The 17,992-nt window shown below is 42.1% G+C and overlaps 1 protein-coding gene across 6 annotated transcripts in view; it reads left to right on the top strand.

Moving 5' to 3' along the window:
- FNDC3A (fibronectin type III domain containing 3A) overlaps window positions 1-17,992 on the top strand; it is a 123,357-nt gene that overhangs the window by 14,190 nt on the left and 91,175 nt on the right. For all 6 annotated transcript variants that reach the window (XM_061457364.1, XM_061457363.1, XM_061457371.1 and 3 more), the window contains one exon: window positions 3,829-3,957. In XM_061457364.1, the coding sequence (XP_061313348.1) occupies window positions 3,856-3,957 (102 nt within the window). In that variant the 5' untranslated portion in view covers window positions 3,829-3,855. Of the gene's footprint in view, window positions 1-3,828; window positions 3,958-17,992 lie in introns of those variants that run through there.

A 17,992-nucleotide genomic window follows, 5' to 3' on the forward strand; every position in this document is an offset into this window, starting at 1 on the left:
CAGACAGGTAGCAGTTTTGTTACTGTTGTAGAGGGTGTCAGGAGTAAGACTGTACCTAGTACATTCTGTCAGGTTTTATCGATGAGCAGCATGCTTTGTCTCCAGAATAAATCAGACATTTTGGATCCAAATATGGAAGTTAGCCATGTCCCAGTTAAGGCATGAAGGCTGTATGCCAAGGGTGAACTATCCACCCAAACACTTAGGTGCCTGTGGGAACCTAATTTTCATACAAATCTAATCATTAAACACCTGTATGAGAAAATGGAAAGCTGCTCCATGGAAGAGGACCTGCGGCTGTTGGTCAACAGCTGGCTGAACATGAGCCAGCAGTATCCCAAGGTGGCCAAGAAGGCCAACAGCATCCTGGCCTGTATCAGAAATAGTCTAGCTAGCAGGACCAGGGCAGCGATCGTCCCTCTGGTGTTGGTGAGGCCGCAGCTCGGATTCTATGTTAGTTCTGGGCCCCTGACTCCAAGAAAGACATTGAGGTGCTGGAGTGGGTCCAGAGAAGGGCAATGAAGCTGGTGAAAGGCCTAGAGAATAAGTCTGATGAGGAGTAGCTGAGGGAACTGAGGTTGTTTAGTCTGAGGGAACTGGAGTTGTTTAGTCTGAGGGAACTGGAGTTGTTTAGTCTGGAGAAGAGAAGGTTCAGGAGGGACCTTATCATTCTCTGCCACTACCTGATAGGAAGTTGCAGCAAGGTGGATGTTGGTATCTTCTAGCAGATAACAAGTTGTGCCAGGGAGGTGTAGATTGGATATTGGAAAAAAATTTTTTACCAAAAGGTTTGTCAGCATTGGAACAGGCTGCGCAAGAAAGTGGTTGAATCACCATCCCTTAGAGGTATTTAAAAGACATGTAGATGTGGCACTCAGTGATATGGTTTAGTGGTGGACTTGGCAGTGCCAAGTTAACCTTTGGACTTGGTGATCTTAAAGGTCTTTTCCAACCTAAATGATTCTGTGAATGAGTGAACCTGTGACTAAATGCTAGGTATGTCCAGAGCTGTTCCAGTCTTGGAAGGGCTGAACAAGTTGTCATGACAATCCTATTTTAGTCAGTTTGGGTTATGTTTAATTCTCACTGGTATCTAATTTGATAGATGTGTTTTGATTTATGCCTAATGAATGATGATAGCACTGAGTGCATTGTAAGTTATGAATTCAGTCAAAAGTCATTGTGTGCGATAAAGGAGGTTAGCGTTTTCCTATATAACAGACTAGTCATTATCTTGGTGGCTTGGGAATAACATGCTGGTTTCAGTTTAAACCTGGGGAAATTCAAGACAGATTATTATGGGAATTTGTTGTATTATAGCTTGAAGTATTGGAATCACCTTCATGTCTGTGCCACTTTAGATAGGAGTGCAAAATATTTGGAGCTGTGAGATGAAGAGATGGTGGAAGAGCAAGCCTGGCTGTGGCTGTCATGGAAGGAAGGATGCCTTGATTCTAACCTCTGCTTCCAGGCTGTGCATTCATTTTACATTAAACAGTCATTGGATCGTATCCTGGGAAGCTTACCATCAAACTTGCTAGCTTGGAAGATGATCCAAGTAACTTTCATCAGCCCTTCACCACCTGCAGAAGTGGTGGGGACTGACTGTAGCCTGGAGGATTTTTTGATGAGTGGGAAAGCTTTTAAAGTAAGGGAGGAATATAAAACTCTGCCCTATTTGCTTGGGAGACTAATTAGTCTGGCTAAGCAGGTATAAGTGATGATGAATTCTTAAGTAATCACAGTTAGGTTTAAAATCTTTTAACCTAGAGGGATTTTTTCCCCCTACTTTAATCTTTGCAGAGTATACTGGGAAAGTAAATGAAACCTGTAAAATAATTTCAGAATGCTTTTTTTCCCAAGTTAACAGTTTCATAGGACAGCCTTCACTATAGGAATAGCTAACTCATACTGTATATATAGACCTGTACTATAGAGGCTTATAGTACTTTTGTTGATGCATTTTTTAGAAAACGTGAAATTTTTGTTCTCCCCCAGTCGTCTTGTACTGACAGGACTGTAATACAGGTTTCAACCCACAGCAGACATACAATGACAAACAGGTAAAAGCAGTCAACTGGTTGGGATGAAGATCGGTTTGGAGAATGCTTCTGAGTAGTCAGCTGTAACAGCAGCTCTTCAAGTTAACCCAATATCATCTCTAGAACTTGGTATTGAAGTCAGCATCATTAAGTTGACTTTATCACTCCTAGAATTTTATCAAATATCTCTTCATTTAACGTAGGTTACATGCTACAGTAAAAGCATTTGTTTATGAGCAGACAGTACATCTGTGTTAGAAGTTTACACGTGTTTGTGGAGAGTTTCATTAGCCAGATGATATCAAAGCAAAACTTTAAAAACCTGTAACTTTACAGACTGGCTGTGCAATTTCAAAAATATACTTAACTTATTTTCATCAGGCTACTGTAAGTACTTGTTAAGAGAGGCAGTTCAGCTTTAGAAATAGTGTACAAGCTATTCTCAGCTTAATCTTTATGTCCATGTTTGATGTTAAGCAGTTTTCAGATGTAAAGTGTGATTAACTTGTGGGAATTCTGAATGTACAGTTCACCTCTAGTGAATTCTTTCCATCTGTCTTTGTTTTCTTAAGAAATATCAATTTCTCAGTTCTTGTTGATCTAATTTTTTTATTTCAAAATCCAAGTGCTCTTGGATTGGGCTGCGATGAAGATAAGATTAGTACACTAAGGCAGTATAACTTAGAGATTTATTTTTTTTTTTAGTAACAAAATGAAATACAATTTCAAAAGCAGCTTACTAGACTCCCAGTGCATATTTCCAGCACGGAAGAATGGTAATCACCAGCTTTTCTGGTCTTAATTCTTCCATCCAGTCTTCATATAGCACTAACATGCAAAATATCATTAACAAGCCATAAGTAATGTGTTCTATGTAATTGAAAGGAGCGCTTGGCTGAATCCTGCTTTCTGTTATGCTGTTACTTGACACTCATCAGAGTTGAAGTGGATCACTGCTTTCGTGGGCCTCTTACCTGTGTGGCTTTTTTTCTTGTCATCAGATTTCATGTAACTTTACAGTGTGTGCTAGCAAGGGCTTTTCCATAATAGAGTTATGAGGATGATGATTTTGTGTTCAGGCATTACCTCCCCCCCAAGTTTAGCTGCTGGATAAAGCTGTCAGAGGGCCACTGGTTATAAAAATGACAAAAATGACACAAATGACACAGCTTTAATTCTGGGTCGAATTTATTTTAAAACTAAAGAAATATAACATCTTTTTATTCATTCATCTCACTTGGACATTCCCTAGTAGCTAGTTGTTCCTAAAATAAGTGTCTCCTTTGTTATACTAGTGGAAAAAGTAGGTTGGTAATAAAAAAAATAAAAAAAAGAAACAAGAAACAGTATCCCTGTTCATAGATCTTGGGTTTTTTTCCCAATTTCCTATAAAGAACAACACTATATATGTAAGGAAACTGCTGCTTTTATTTTTCGATTTTCCCAGTAGGTATTTTGTCAGCAGTGCCAGTGAAATTTAGGCAAAATCTTGGTTTATAATCAAAGTTAAAAGGTACACGTTTGTTAGCTCCAAGGCTGTGATGTGTTTTCATCTGAAGTTAAGCCGCTAGAGGGGGTCTAAACCACCCTCTGCATAAGTAAGTCCTATACTAGCTGGCAGAACACATCTTCAGGTTTACATGGTTGCTGGAATGTTGTGGAAACACATTTTCTAAAGGTGTCTAAGAATTATTTTTTTTTTCCTTAAAAAGTGGGGCTGGTTTTAGTGGGTAATTATTCAGAAATATTTATATAGTTTAACCATTTGAGTAATTTTTCTTTGCAGGTGATCTTGTGAAATAGTGTACCGTCAATGATGGCAGAACATCCACCATTACTGGATACCACTTCGATTTTAAGTAGTGAAATCCCTCTTCTAACTTCCCCTATTGTAAGCGGGGATGGAGCACAACAGGTAAGGAAACTTCAGTATCTTTTTTTCTTCTTCTTCCAATCGTGTCATTGACATATTAACAGTGCAAAAGGTAGTAATCCTTCATCTGGAATATATTTTGTACGGCTTTGGTTGTGCATCTGTTTTAGGGATTGAGGTGAAGGTAGAACTCGTGCAGGAAGAGATTTGTAAGGAGTATGAAGAAGAAAGCCTGTCTTGTGAAAGACCATCTTCACAGAAGGATGGCACCAAACAGCTATCAAGTTGTCTAGCCATGCTTGAGTCTTAATTTGGAAGCTATATATTCACATTGTTATAGGACCATTTTAAGGTTACTAAATCTTCCTCTGTGGTAGGGCTTACTAGCACAGGCACAACATGTGCTAACAACTCTATAGCCTCTCTACTGACATTTGCTTACAACTCGGTGTCTGAGTGGTGGGACTTGCTTGTGTATATTGGTGTCTGCTTGGACCCACCTTCAATTTTTAATTTATTTTTATATTTCTTTGGCAGAAAACAGTCAAGGTAACAGAAAAACTTATGGCTGTGGTTTCAGAACACTTGAGAAAGGTCAGCTCCAGTTAGGAAGAAGTGTTGTCAAAAATGTATGCATTCTCCATAACTTTAAACTAGGCAGAATATTTTAACCCCTAAATAAGCTTCCATAACAGAAGAGGAATGAAATGTTAAGTGTTTTGAAGGATCTGAAGTGATACTTCAGATGAAGGGATGATACTTCAGATGAAGGGATGTTAAGGATAACAGGAAGGGATTCTACAAGTACATAGCAAATAAAAAACAAACTAGGGAGAATGTAGACCCCCCCTCGGGAAGCTCTTGGGAGAACTGGCTACACAGGATTTGGAGAAGGCTGAGGTTCTGAATGACTTCTTTGCCTCAGTCTTCACTGGCAAAGGCTCTGACCACACCACCCAAGTCTTGGAAGGCAGACGCAGGGACTGTGAGAATGAGGACCTTGTGCCCACTGTAGGCGAGGAACTGGCTCGAGACCATCTTAAAAACCTCAACATGCACAAGTCCATGGGTCCTGATGAAATCCATCCGCAGCTCCTGAAGGAGCTGGCAAATGAAGATGCTAAGACGCTGTCCATCATATTTGAAAAATCATGGCAGTCAGGTGAAGTTCTGACAACTGGAAAAGGGAAATATAACCCCCATTTTCAAGAAGGGGAAAATGGATGACCCAGGGAATTACAGACCAGTCAGTCTCACCTCTGTGCCTGGCCAAATCTTGGAGCAGATTCTCCTGGAAGGCATGCTAAGGCACATGAAAAACAACAAGGTGCTTGGTGACAGCCAGCATGGCTTCACTAAGGGGAAATCCTGCCTGACCAATGTGGTGGCCTTCTATGATGGGGCTACAGAACTGATGGACAGGGGTAGAGCAGTTGATGTCATCTACCCGGACTTGTGCAAAGCGTTTGACACTGTCCCACACGACATCCTTGTCTCTAAATTGGAGAGACATCAGTTTGATGGATGGACCACTCGGTGGATAAAGAACTGGCTGGATGGCTGCATGCTAAGTACTCAGTGGCTCTATGTGCAGCTGGAGACTAGTAATGAGTGGTGTTCCTCAGGGATTGGTGTTGGGACCAGTCTTGTTTAACATCTTTGTTGGTGACATGGACAGTGGGATTGAGTGCGCCCTCAACAAGTTTTCTGGTGACACCAAGCTGTGTGGTTCGGTTGATACGCTGGAGGAAAGGAATGCCATCCAGGGGGACCTTGACATGCTTGTGAGGTGGGCTGATGCCAACCTCATGAAGTTTAACCATGCCAAGTGCAAGGTCCTACACCTGGGTTGGAGCAATCTCAGGCACAGCTACAGGTTGGGCAGAGAAGAGCGTCAGAGCAGCCCTGCAGAGAAGGACTTGAGGGTGTTGGTTGATGAGAAAATGAACATGAGCCAGCTTCAGTGTGTGCTTGCAGCCCAGAAAGCCAATTGTATCCTGGGCTGCATCCAGAGGAGCATGACCAGCAGGTCAAAGGAGGTGATCCTGCCCCTCTACTCTGCTCTTGTGAGACCTCACCTGGAGTATTGTGTACAGTTCTGCTGTCTTCAACATAAAAGGGACATGGAACTGTTGGAACAAGTCCAGAGGAGGACCACAAGGCTGATCAGGGGACTGGAGCACCTCCCGTATGAAGACAGGCTGAGAAAGTTGGGGCTGTTCAGCCTGGAGAAGAGAAGGCTATGTGGAGACCTCAGAGCAGCCTTCTAGTATCTGAAGGGGGGCCTATAGGGATGCTGGGGAGGGACTCTTCATTAGGGACTGTAGTGACAGGAGAGGGGTAACAGGTTCAAATTTAAACCAGGGAAGTTTAGATTGGATATAAGGAGGAAATTCTTTCCTGTTAGGTTGGTGAAGCACTGCAGTAGGTTGCCCAGGGAGGTTGTGAATGCTCCATCCCTGGCAGTGTTCAAGACCAGGCTGGATGAGGCCTTGGGTGATATGGTTTAGTGTGAGGTGTCCCTGCCCATGGCAGGGCGGTCAGAACTTGATGATCTTTAGGTCCTTTCGAACCCTAAAGATTGATTCTTTGATTCTGAGAGCACTATCTGTGACAGAGACTGAACTTGGTTCAGGACTAGGGAACTTGGACTGGGGAAGTCCCTTACACTCTGTCATTCCCATGTTTGGTCTTTATGCAGAAGAAATAATTATTTATCATAAAAAAGTATTAATTTGTAGAGTAATGTCATGTTTTAAGCCCAGCTGGCCACCCAGAACCACGCAGCAGCTCACTCGCTCACTCCCCCCCCTTCTCCCTCCGCTCCCGGAGGGATGGGGAGGAGAATCAAAAGAATGTAACAGGTTGAGGTAAGAACAGTCCAGTAACTAAGGTATAACACAAACCACTACTGCTGCCACCAATAATAATAATGATAAGGAAAATAAGAAGGAAAGAGAATACAACCACTTGGCACCCACCGACCAATACCCAGCCCGACCTGAACAGTGATGTAGACCTTCTGGGTAACTGCCCCCAGTTTCTGTACTGGGTATGATGTGCTGTGGTATGGAATACCCCTTTGGCTAGTTTGGGTCAGGTGTCCTGTCTCTGCTTCCTTTCAGCTTCCCCTCCTCCCTGGGAGAGCATGAGACTCGGATAGTCCTAAAGTCCTTGGTCAGAGTAAACATTACTGAGGAACAACTAAAAACATCGGTGTTACCAGCACTGTTCCCAGGCTGAAAGTCAAAACCACAGCACTGCATCAGCTACTAAGAAGGAGAAAAATGACTACTACTGCTGAACCCAGGACTAGTAAAAATACATACAAGACCTCTAAAATGAGACTGGAGAATGGATTGCAACAGTTCATAAGGTTTGGGCTGCAGAGAGATCTTCGCAATATAGGGAAAGCTTAAATACAGAGAAGGAGCTGATGCATCCATACCTTTATTAAAAAGGATTTAACATTGCAGGGATAAGGACAAAAAACAATACCCAAACTTGCTTTTCTTTTTAATTCTTCTTTCAAATACTGATGTTTTGAAGTAGTAAAGCATAATATGCAAGAGGAAAACTGCTTTGGTTTCCTTACATGTTCTGCCTTGAAATGTTCTATTTTAAAGCCTTGCAAACAAAACAAACAAAAAAAAAGCATGCCTACATAAAGTAAACATACCACTGGTGTTTCTTTATCCAATTGTGAGTATTCTTTGCTTTTACTGTTGTTTGAAAATTCTTACGGATATATCACAGAACCCTTGAGGTTGGAAAGGACCTCCACAGATGATGCAGTCCAGCTTTCCCTGACTCAAAGAAGGTTCAGCTAGAGCAGGTCACCCAGGACCATGTCCATTTTGTGTATGTCCAAGGATAAGGGGCTCAGCAGCCTCTCTTGTAGTTTATTCCTCAATATTTAACCCACTCTCACAGTGAAATAATTTCTTACATTTTGGTGAAATTTCTGTATTTGTTTGTACCTGTGGCCTTTTGTTCTTTCGCTGGGTACTAGTCTAGTTCAGTTTTGTTTACTCCTCCACCTTCAGGTATTCATGTACTCTGATAATAAGATCTCTCCTGCTACATCTCTAGTCTGAACAGTCCCAGCTCTCTCAGCCTCTCTTCACAGGTGAGATGCTCCATTCCCTTCATAATTTTTGTGGACCTTTGCTGGACTCTTTTTAGTATGTACATGTTCTTCTTGTACTGGAGAGCCCAGGACTGGACTCGGAACTCCATATGTCTCACCAGTGGTGGTTAGGTGGATTACCTCCCTTCACCTGCTGGCAATACTCTTCCTAGTTAAACCCAGGGTACTGTTGGCCTTTTTTTGACTCAACGGTGCTTTGCTGACTCACATTCAACTTGCCTGTCATTCCTTTTCTGAAACACTGCTTTCCAGCCAGTCAGCCCCAAGTGTATACTCATGCATGGGTTTATTCTTCTTCAGGTACAGGACTTCATTTCCCTATGTTGAACTTCATGAGATTTCTGCTGGCCCATTTCTTCTATTTGTCAAGGTTGCTCTGGATGGCAGTGCAGCTGTCTAGTGCATCAACTAGTCCTCCAAACTTTGTGTCACTTGCAGACTTGCTGATGGTGCACTCTGTCCCATCATCCAGGTCTTTAGTGTTTATTATCTTCTTTATCTGCCCCAGTATCAGCCACTAAAGTAGATGACTAGTGTGTGGTCTCCTGCTGAATATTTATTTCATTGCTGATCTGAACCCTTTGAGACTGACACCAGCCAGTTTTCATTCCACCTCAGTGGACTTGTGTTGATTGATGGGAAGCTCAACATGAGCTGACAGTGTGTGCTTGCAGGCCAGAAAGCCAAAGGTATCCTGAGCCACATCAAAAGGAGCATGATCAGCAGGCTGAAGGAGGTGATTTTGCCCCTCTGCTCTCCTCTTGTGAGACCCTACCTGCAGTACTGTGTCCAGCTCTGCGGCCCTTAGCACAAGAGCTCCTGCTGGAGCAAGTCTGGAAGAGGGCCACAATGACCTCTCCTGTGAAGTCTGTATCTCTCTGGAAGTCTTCAAGGCCGGGCTTGGACAGGGCTTTGAGCAACCTGGTCTAATGTAAGGTGTCCCTACCCATGGCAGGGGATTGGAACTGGATGACCCTTGAGGTCCCTTCCAACCATAACTATTCTATGATTCTAACGCTGTCAAAAGCTTTGCGTAAGTCATGATAAAAAGTATCTACTCCTCTCCCATCATTCATCAAGCTGGTAATTTCATTGTAGAAGACCATCCAGGTTTGTAAGGCATGATTGCCACTTTCTGAATCCATACTGACTACTCCTGATCACCTTTCCATTTTTACTGTGTTTGGGAATGATTTCTAGGAAGATTTTCTCACTGACCTTCCCAGAGTTAAAGGTGATGTTGACTGGCCTGATGCTTCCTGGATCCTTCCCTCCTCCTTGTCCTTTTTAGAAGATTGCAGTGACATTTGTGTTTTTCCAGTCCTTGGGAACCTCCTGTAATCATCCTGACCTTTCAACATAGTTGAGACTGAGTTACTTGTTCTGCTTTCCCCCAAAATAAGACAATCAAGCCATGCTGTCAGGCTTACTCTGTAGTAGTGCAAAAATTTGAGTCGGATATAAATGCAAATGTTGTTTGGGGGATACTTTATCATTATCCAACCCTAACTATTCTGTGATTCTATGATTTGTTTATATGTTGGTATTTCCTACATTAGATTAGTTAACTTGCAAGTTTTTGCTTAGCAGTAAGACATATGAGGATTGTTTAATCACTTCCTTCTCCTTGCATCTTACCAGAGATAACTATTACAATTATTGTGACTTATGTTGTATATACTGATTACTGAGTTATCAAATTAATAGAGACCATTTAGTACTTTTCTGGAACGATTCATATCATCAAGATAATCTGTTTCAAATACTTGAAGTTCTGCTAGCCGTTTAGATGTGAAATAGTAGTACAAATATTTGAACATGTTAAGATGAAAGGTCATAAGCTTCAAATGTGGAAGTATCTGATGAGGTTAAAGCCATAACTTTCCGCCATGTTTTAGAACAAAAGAGTCCCTGAAGTTAGGGGAATGTGCATGTTCACGCAGAAAACATGGGGAAATTAAATTGTGCGGATGTTCATATGCTACTCTGTGCTGCTGTGGGAGACTTCTTCATTCTCTGTCCCACAGAACAAGGGACTACTGTTTGTTTCATAGGACAAAGCTGGCGTAGAGGAAAATCGAAGATCAAGCCTGTTAGCTCCTCCCTGTCTATTAAGCACAGAAGTACTGCCTTTGCACCTTCTCATCATTGCATTCAGGGTGTGTGGATAGTGTACTACTTGTATCTCGATGCATAAGAGTGGATGAAGTATGGAGAAGGTCCATAGGAGTTGATAGAAACCAAGTGACACTGAGAAATCGTGGAATGAGGGCAAAAAGTGCTTGAGAGTTTTTCATGTGAGGGTAAGTACTGCAGTGAGGATTTACTGATTATTGCCAAGGCTGGACAGGAAGGATGTGCTTGATTACATGAGTGGTGGGAGAAGGTAAATTTGTGATTGAGAGGAAAACAAGGAGGCAAGAGTTCAAACCACTTTCTTTAACACACTTTGCTTTCCTGATATTAGATTGATGTTAAATTGTTTCAGACAGTTTCTACAGCACCCAGTGCTATTCCAAGACAAATCAGTAAGTTGTTGACACAAGTTTGCAGCAGCCCTGGAGTTCTGGACCCTCTCTGCCTTTTCTGTACCTTCCCACTGTAGCTAACAGTTGCAAAGTGGGACATCCCTGTATAGTCTTGGTATCCTTTGTAACCAAAAGGGTAGATGGCACCCTCAAAGTAGCCCAAGACCTGTTAATCATTTCCATTTCTTTGGAGAATGGAATACATAGTGTGTGATTTTCAGTCACCTTTATTTCTCAGCAAGGTATAGCGAGGAAGTAATACTTCTAGTTTGGGAAGCTGGTTGCTTATCTTCCAAACTTTATTCAGAAGTTTAGATGCTTAGTGGGTTTTCCAAAAATCCCATTATGTGTGTGTATATATGTAGTATAGATCTCTGTGTGTGTAACCACCCTGACATCTGTTGGAAGGACGGTATGGCCTGGCACAAGCAATCCAGGAGGTTCCTCGATTGTGTAGAAGACAACTTCCTTCTGCAAGTAATAGAGGAGCCAGCAAGGAGAAGTGTCATGCTTGACCTTGTGCTCACCAACAGGGAAGGGCTCATTGGAAATGTGACTCTCCAGGGCAGCCTTGGATGCAGCGATCATGAGATGCCCGAATTTGAGATCCTCAGGACACTGAGAAGGGTGTGCAGCAAGCTCACTGCCCTGGACTTCAGAGAGAGCAGACTTTGGCCTCTTCAGGAACCTGCTTAGGAAGGTTCCATGGGATACAGCCCTAGAGGGCAGTGGGGCCCAAGACTCCTGGTTGATATTCAAGGATCACCTGCTAAAAGCTCAGGAGTGTTGCATCCCAACTAGAAGGAAGTGCAGCAGGAGGGCCAGGAGACTTACTTGGATAGATAAGGAGCTGCTGAGGAAAATTCAAAGGAAAAAAGAGGCTTATAAAAAGTGGAAGCAAGGTGGCCTGGGAAGAGTACAGGGATGTTGTCCAAGAAGCTAGGGACCAGGTTAGGAAAGCTAAGGCCCAGTTAAAATTAAACTTAGCTAGAGGTATTAAAGATAACAGGAAGGGATTCTACAAGTACATAGCAAATAAAAAACAAACTAGGGAGAATGTAGGCCCTCTCAGAAAGCTCTCAGGAGAACTGGCTACACAGGATTTGGAGAAGGCTGAGGTTCTGAATGACTTCTTTGCCTCGGTCTTTACTGGCAAAGGCTCTGACCACACCACCCAAGTCTTGGAAGGCAGACGCAGGGACTGTGAGAATGAAGACCTTGGGCCCACTGTAGGAAAGGATCTGGTTCGAGACCATCTTAAAAATCTGAACATGCACAAGTCCATGGGTCCTGATGAGATCCATCCGTGGGTCCTGAAGGAGCTGGTGAATGAACTTGCGAAGCCGCTGTCCATCATATTTGAAAAATCATGGCAGTCAGGTGAAGTTCCCGACGACTGGAAAAAGGGAAATATAACCCCCATTTTCAAGAAGGGGAAAATGGATGACCCAGGGAATTACAGACCAGTCAGTCTCACCTCTGTGTCTGGCCAAATCTTGGAGCAGATTCTCCTGGAAGGCATGCTAAGGCATATGAAAAACAACAAGGTGCTTGGTGACAGCCAGCATGGCTTCACTAAGGGGAAATCCTGCCTGACCAATGTGGTGGCCTTCTATGATGGGGCTACGGAACTGATGGACAGGGGTAGAGCAGTTGATGTCATCGACCTGGACTTGTATAAAACGTTCGACGCTCTCCCACATGACATCCTTGTCTCTAAATTGGAGAGACATCAATTTGATGGATGGACCACTCATTGGATAAGAACTGGCTGGATGGCTGCAAACAAAGAGTTGTGGTCAATGGCTCAATGTCCAGCTGGAGACCAGTAACGAGTGGTGTTCCTCAGGGATTGGTGTTGGGACCAGTCTTGTTTAACATCTTTGTTGGTGACATGGACAGTGGATTGTGTGCGCCCTCAGCATGTTTACTGATGACACCAAGCTGTGTGGTTCGGTTGATACGCTGGAGGGAAGGAATGCCATCCAGGGGGACCTTGACATGCTTGTGAGGTGGGCTGATGCCAACCTCATGAAGTTTAACCATGCCAAGTGCAAGGTCCTACACCTGGGTCGGAGCAATCCCAGGCACAGCTACAGGTCGGGCAAAGAAGAGATTCAGAGCAGCCCTGCAGAGAAGGACTTGAGGGTGTTGGTTGATGAGAAAATGAACATGAGCTGGCTGCAGTGTGCGCTTGCAGCCCAGAAAGCCAGTTGTATCCTGGGCTGCATCCAGAGGAGCATGACCAGCAGGTCAAAGGAGGTGATCCTGCCCCTCTACTCTGCTCTTGTGAGACCTCACCTGGAGTATTGTGTGCAGTTCTGGTGTCCTCAACATAAAAAAGACATGGAACTGTTGGAACATGTCCAGAGAAGGGCCACAAGGATGATCAGGGGACTGGAGCACCTCCTGTATGAAGATAGGCTGAGAAAGTTGGGGCTGTTCAGCCTGGAGAAGAGAAGGCTGCGTGGAGACCTCATAGCAGCCTTCCAGTATCTGAAGGGGGCCTGTAGGGATGCTGGGGAGGGACTCTACATTAGGGACTGTAGTGATAGAACAAGGGGTAACGGGTTAAAACTTAGGGGAAGTTTAGATTGGATATAAGGAAGAAATTCTTTCCTGTTAGGGTGGTGAGGCACTGGAATGGGTTGCCCAGGGAGGTTGTGAATGCTCCATCCCTGGCAGTGCTCAAGACCAGGCTGGATGAGGCCTTGGGTGATATGGTTTAGTGTGAGGTGTCCCTGCCCATGGCAGGGGGTTTGGAACTTGATGATCTTAAGGTCCTTTCCAACTCTAAATATTCTATGATTCTGTGATTCTAAATGTGTATACTGTGTGTGAGTTTAAGTGCAAATTCTTTGAACTGAGATATTTAGCTTCGAATCTCCAAGTAAGTATTTCTAAAAAAAGTTTCTCCTTTAAAAATTTAAACCTCTGATCTGAAAGGTATTATTAACCCCTTATCATAGGAGGATGTCTTCAATCAGCAGAGTAATAGATGGCTATAAATACAAATAATTCTGAGAATCGCCTTTTGGCTTTCAGATTGTTTTTGTACATGGAGTCACAGCAAAAATATAGTGGTGAAGATGTAATCTAGATTACTAAATGACTTTCCTCAGCTTTGGTTCTGATGCTACTGTTTCTGAAAAGCATATGGTACGTTATAAAGTTCCAGCTTGCTTTGTTTTTGCCTTCCTGCTGAAAATGAAGCCTAGAACTGCATATGTTTCATGATCTTTTCCTATACAGGGAAAAAAAAAGCGTGTTATAAGTTGTTTAACAACATACACTGTTATAGCTGTTCTCACTGCTTTCCATATTGTGCTTTTTCCCTTTTATCTGTGATTTGATTTCATAGAGTACTGAGTGTGTGCATGGCTGCTTTTTTTTTTGGGGGGGGTGGGGTGCGGTTCATACTTCCCTTTTGACTCTGTTGAATTAGCAGATAAGTCTAAATTTTTGGAGATTCATTAAAGTGTGCTTTTGCTGTCAGTTATTCTTCTGTCCTTCAGTGACTTCATAGCATTGAAGTACACCAGAACCATATTCACTGGACCCATTGAAAGTCTTGTGCTCGTAATGCTGCAGTGCCAGCTTATGGAAGCTGGTTATCAAGCTGTATTTTTTCAAGGCTTACTTCTGTATAGCAGCCATCACTGGAAAATGCATAATCAAGGTCATGTGGAACATTTTATATACAAAAAAAATCTCTTCCAAAGAAGTTTTTCAACTAGTGGTTGGCTATGATGTTCTATAAAGAGCAGCACAAAAAAGAAAAAAAGTTTACAAGGATGTGAGTTTGATGCCTCAAGGTTATTGGATCCTTCTGTATCTAAGTTAATCATAGGTTTTGGTAAAGTTTTGTCTTAGTTAAGTGTAATTTATTATTTTTGCCTTAGAGATCAGAATTTTCTCTTGTGTCTTTATCCTTGATTCCAGATGCATTGAAAACTTGCTTTAAATTACCTAGAAGTCATCATTCTCAGCAAAAAGAGTGAATTCAAAATTCTTTGGTATATAGTTATAGAATCATAGAATGCTTTGGGTTGGAAAGGACCTTAAGATCATCAAGTTCCAACCTCCCTGCCATGGGCAGGGACACTTCACACTATACCATGTTGCCCAAGGCTCTGCCCAACCTGACCGTGAACACCGCCAAGGATGGAGCATTTACCACTTCTTTGGCCAACCTGTTCCAGTGCCTCACCACCCTCACAGTAAAGTTATATCTAACCTCAACTTCCCCTGTTTAAGTTTAAACCCATTGCCTATTGTCTTATCACTATAGTCCCTATAGTTCCTCTCCAACATCCCTATAGGCCCCCTTCAGGTACTGGAATGCTGCTATGAATACTGTGCTGCTTTTGGTTAGTAGAATTTATAAATCCAGATATATTTATTTTAGTATTTGCTGCCTGAAAATAAATGTAGAAACAAGAGTGAAGGCTGTGTAGTTCATAGCCTTTCGTACTTGTATTCACTATGAAAATTCATGGAATGAAATATACTCATAAAACTTCACTGAGTAATCCTCCTTTCTCCCTAAAATGTCATTTTTATTTGTATGATATGAATCCTAGATTAATTTTAGTCTCTGATACAGTAGATTCCTCCCAAGATACTTGAGGAAAGAGTTCCCCATTGAATGAATTTCTTCAGAAATGGCCATTTGGGAGAATTGGATAACATCTGAAATCTGATTTAAAGTCTGTTGTTAATATTGTTGTCAATGGGGTGAAATAAGAATGTCTGGAAGATCTGTACTTTTGGGGAGTTTTGGTTTTGGGGGTTGTTTGGATTTTTTTTTTTTTTGTGAGTGTTTTTAGGTGAGAAGGGGCAAGTTGCCTGGAGCTGTAAGCATTGAGGTAGTCCAGTTCCTCTCTGCAGTCTGTTGCAAATGGGCCCAGTCCCCAAACCTGTGTGCTTCTCTGTCAGTTAGGTTTGGAAGGATAAGCAGTGTCCTGGCACCAGGCATGTTCCTTGGTCCCCTTCTCTCTCCTTCTCTCTGCTATTGGACACTCGATGCTGAATAAGCCAAGACCTGAATGCCAAAATCCAAGACCTACAGTCACCCTTATTGCTTACATACATTTCCTCAGAAGCCAGCTGTTTTATTCTCTCTGTAAGTGGTGATAAAAATTTAACTGTTTTGCAAAGTCATATTCTTAACTACAGAAACTCCACTTGTAAAATATATGAGAATTACACACTTTGCAAACAAGTAACCTGGAGCACAGCCACTGCTAGCTGTGTTTTTTTCCCTAGGAAGCATTTCTCCACCTAGAGGGTGGCCACACAGTGGAACAGGCTTCCTGGAGAAGTGGTTGATGCCCCAAGCCTGTCAGTGTTTAAAACACATTTGGACAGTATCCTTAATAACATGCTTTAACTTGGTCAGCTGTCAACTGGTCAGGCAGTTGAACTAGATAATCCCTGTAGGTTCCTTCCAAGTGAAATAGTCAGTTCCATTCCCTGGTGACTGAGAGTTTTCTCTATATATAACTGGGCAAAGTACATCTAACCCTCTGCATATTACAGAATTAACGCTTTACAGGGCAGCCAGAATGACATTCTCCAGGAAGAGAGAGACTCGGGTTTACACACCATAGCAAAAATGGCCCTGGACTCCCCTTTTTTTTTTACCTTTTCTTTTTGAAGTGGAGGAAAAAATATATGGGAAGAGATTGGGGTTGTAGAGATTTCTCTCACCAAGCCCTGACTAAGGTTTCTCAACATGGTCAAATTGAGGGTGCAGCCTTTAATTTCACTTCCAGCTCAGGTTCCTGTTGTCACAGTGTTTTGATATACAGTGATACCCAGATTTGCGCAAATCTGGGAATGAAAGGCTACTTTAGAAGTAAACTCCTGCCATTCTATTTTTATTTTTTTAATTAAATGCCATTTTGAGTAACTACAGAATAAGTTCTTCCGTTGGCACTCCCTTTCGTGCTCCATTTAAGGTAGAAATGTTAAAGACACATCCATCAGTCTTAAATATTATGGGCTTCTAACTTGCGTATCACCCAAATGGGAATCTGAGCTGTAAGAAGCAATGTTGGGAAATACCAAGTTCTCTTATAGTCCATATGCTTTCTAAACCAATGGCTTATATGTTCCTTAAATCTTCTAAGCTCTTCAGGAACTGAATGTCCAAATTCAGTTTCAGCTTGCTTATTTGTATTTTTTTCTTAATTGTTACAAGTGCATTGCAGAAAAGGGGGTAGTTTTTAAAGGATATTTATTACAAATTTTGATGAGAGTTGTTGTTTACTCGGGTTCTTTCAAAAAGGAAAATGTACCTTTTTCTCCCACCTATCACTTCAGCCCTTGAAACAACTATATAAATTAGAGAATACTGCACTGCCAGAGTGAGCTCAGCTACTACTTGTCTGGCAAAGATCTCCAGGAGTAACCTGCTGGTACTTGCTGGTTGTAGAGGAGAGAAACAAAGTGTCTCTTCTGCTTCCTGGGTCCCCTTTTTGTACTTCAGAAGGAGAAAGGAAGTCAGGACAAGGGCTCAAGGGGCTCTCTCTCAGCCTACAGAAGGGGAATCAACTGTGGCTTTGTAACCTTTCTGGAATAATGTATTCAGCTTTAGGCCAAAGGTTGATCATGACTGCTTTATAATGTTGGATATTGTTTCTTGGTGAATGCATAACTGGTTGCACACACTTAACAGACATGTCCAGATATTACTAACAAAGAAATTCTTTTAAGTAAACTACCATTAACTTGCATCATCATTAGCAAATCTGTTAACTGCCCACCTTGTTTTGTTCATCTTGGCCAACTTTCATAATGTTTGTAAGATTTTTTTTTTTTTGTTCATTACTAGGTGTTCTATGAAAAAAAAAGTTCTCCACAATGGCACAACTGTTCAGCTTGTTTCAAATGTGAGCTAACCGGCAAACTAATTCTTCCCCTCTTCTCAGCATTAAGGTCTTCACAATAGAGAACATGGAAGCGAGCAGTCTTCAGAAGTAGTTTTTTCTGGTTTTTGCATATGGAAACACCAAATAATGCCTGTTTGACATAAGAGTACTTTGTGGCAACTGCTGGTACAGCCTGCAGTCAAAGATGAAGTGCAGCTGAGAAGTGTTTCAGTTTTGATGCTTAATTGAAATAACTGCAAGGGTGTTTTGATTCCACAGGTTGTGTGAAGAAGTCAGCATTATTACAGGAAGATAAGATTATTTTATTTATTTTAAAATACAATATCTAAAAACCTGTTGCAAATCAGATAAAATCTTCCAAGTGCCTGGCATGTGGAGCAATGTCACATGTACTGCTTTAGATGTTTAGATTTTTAATTTTTAACTACTTTTTTTTTTTTAGAAATTAAGGTTTTGATTCTCTGAACGTCTTAAGCAACTGGGGGTTGTAGGATTGGCTATTT

This window comes from Pezoporus flaviventris, unplaced genomic scaffold, assembly GCF_033815535.1.
Source record: "Pezoporus flaviventris isolate CSIRO_AGI_PZ_B2104156 unplaced genomic scaffold, CSIRO_AGI_Pfla_v1 ptg000025l, whole genome shotgun sequence".
Classification (NCBI taxonomy): Eukaryota; Metazoa; Chordata; class Aves; order Psittaciformes; family Psittacidae; genus Pezoporus; species Pezoporus flaviventris.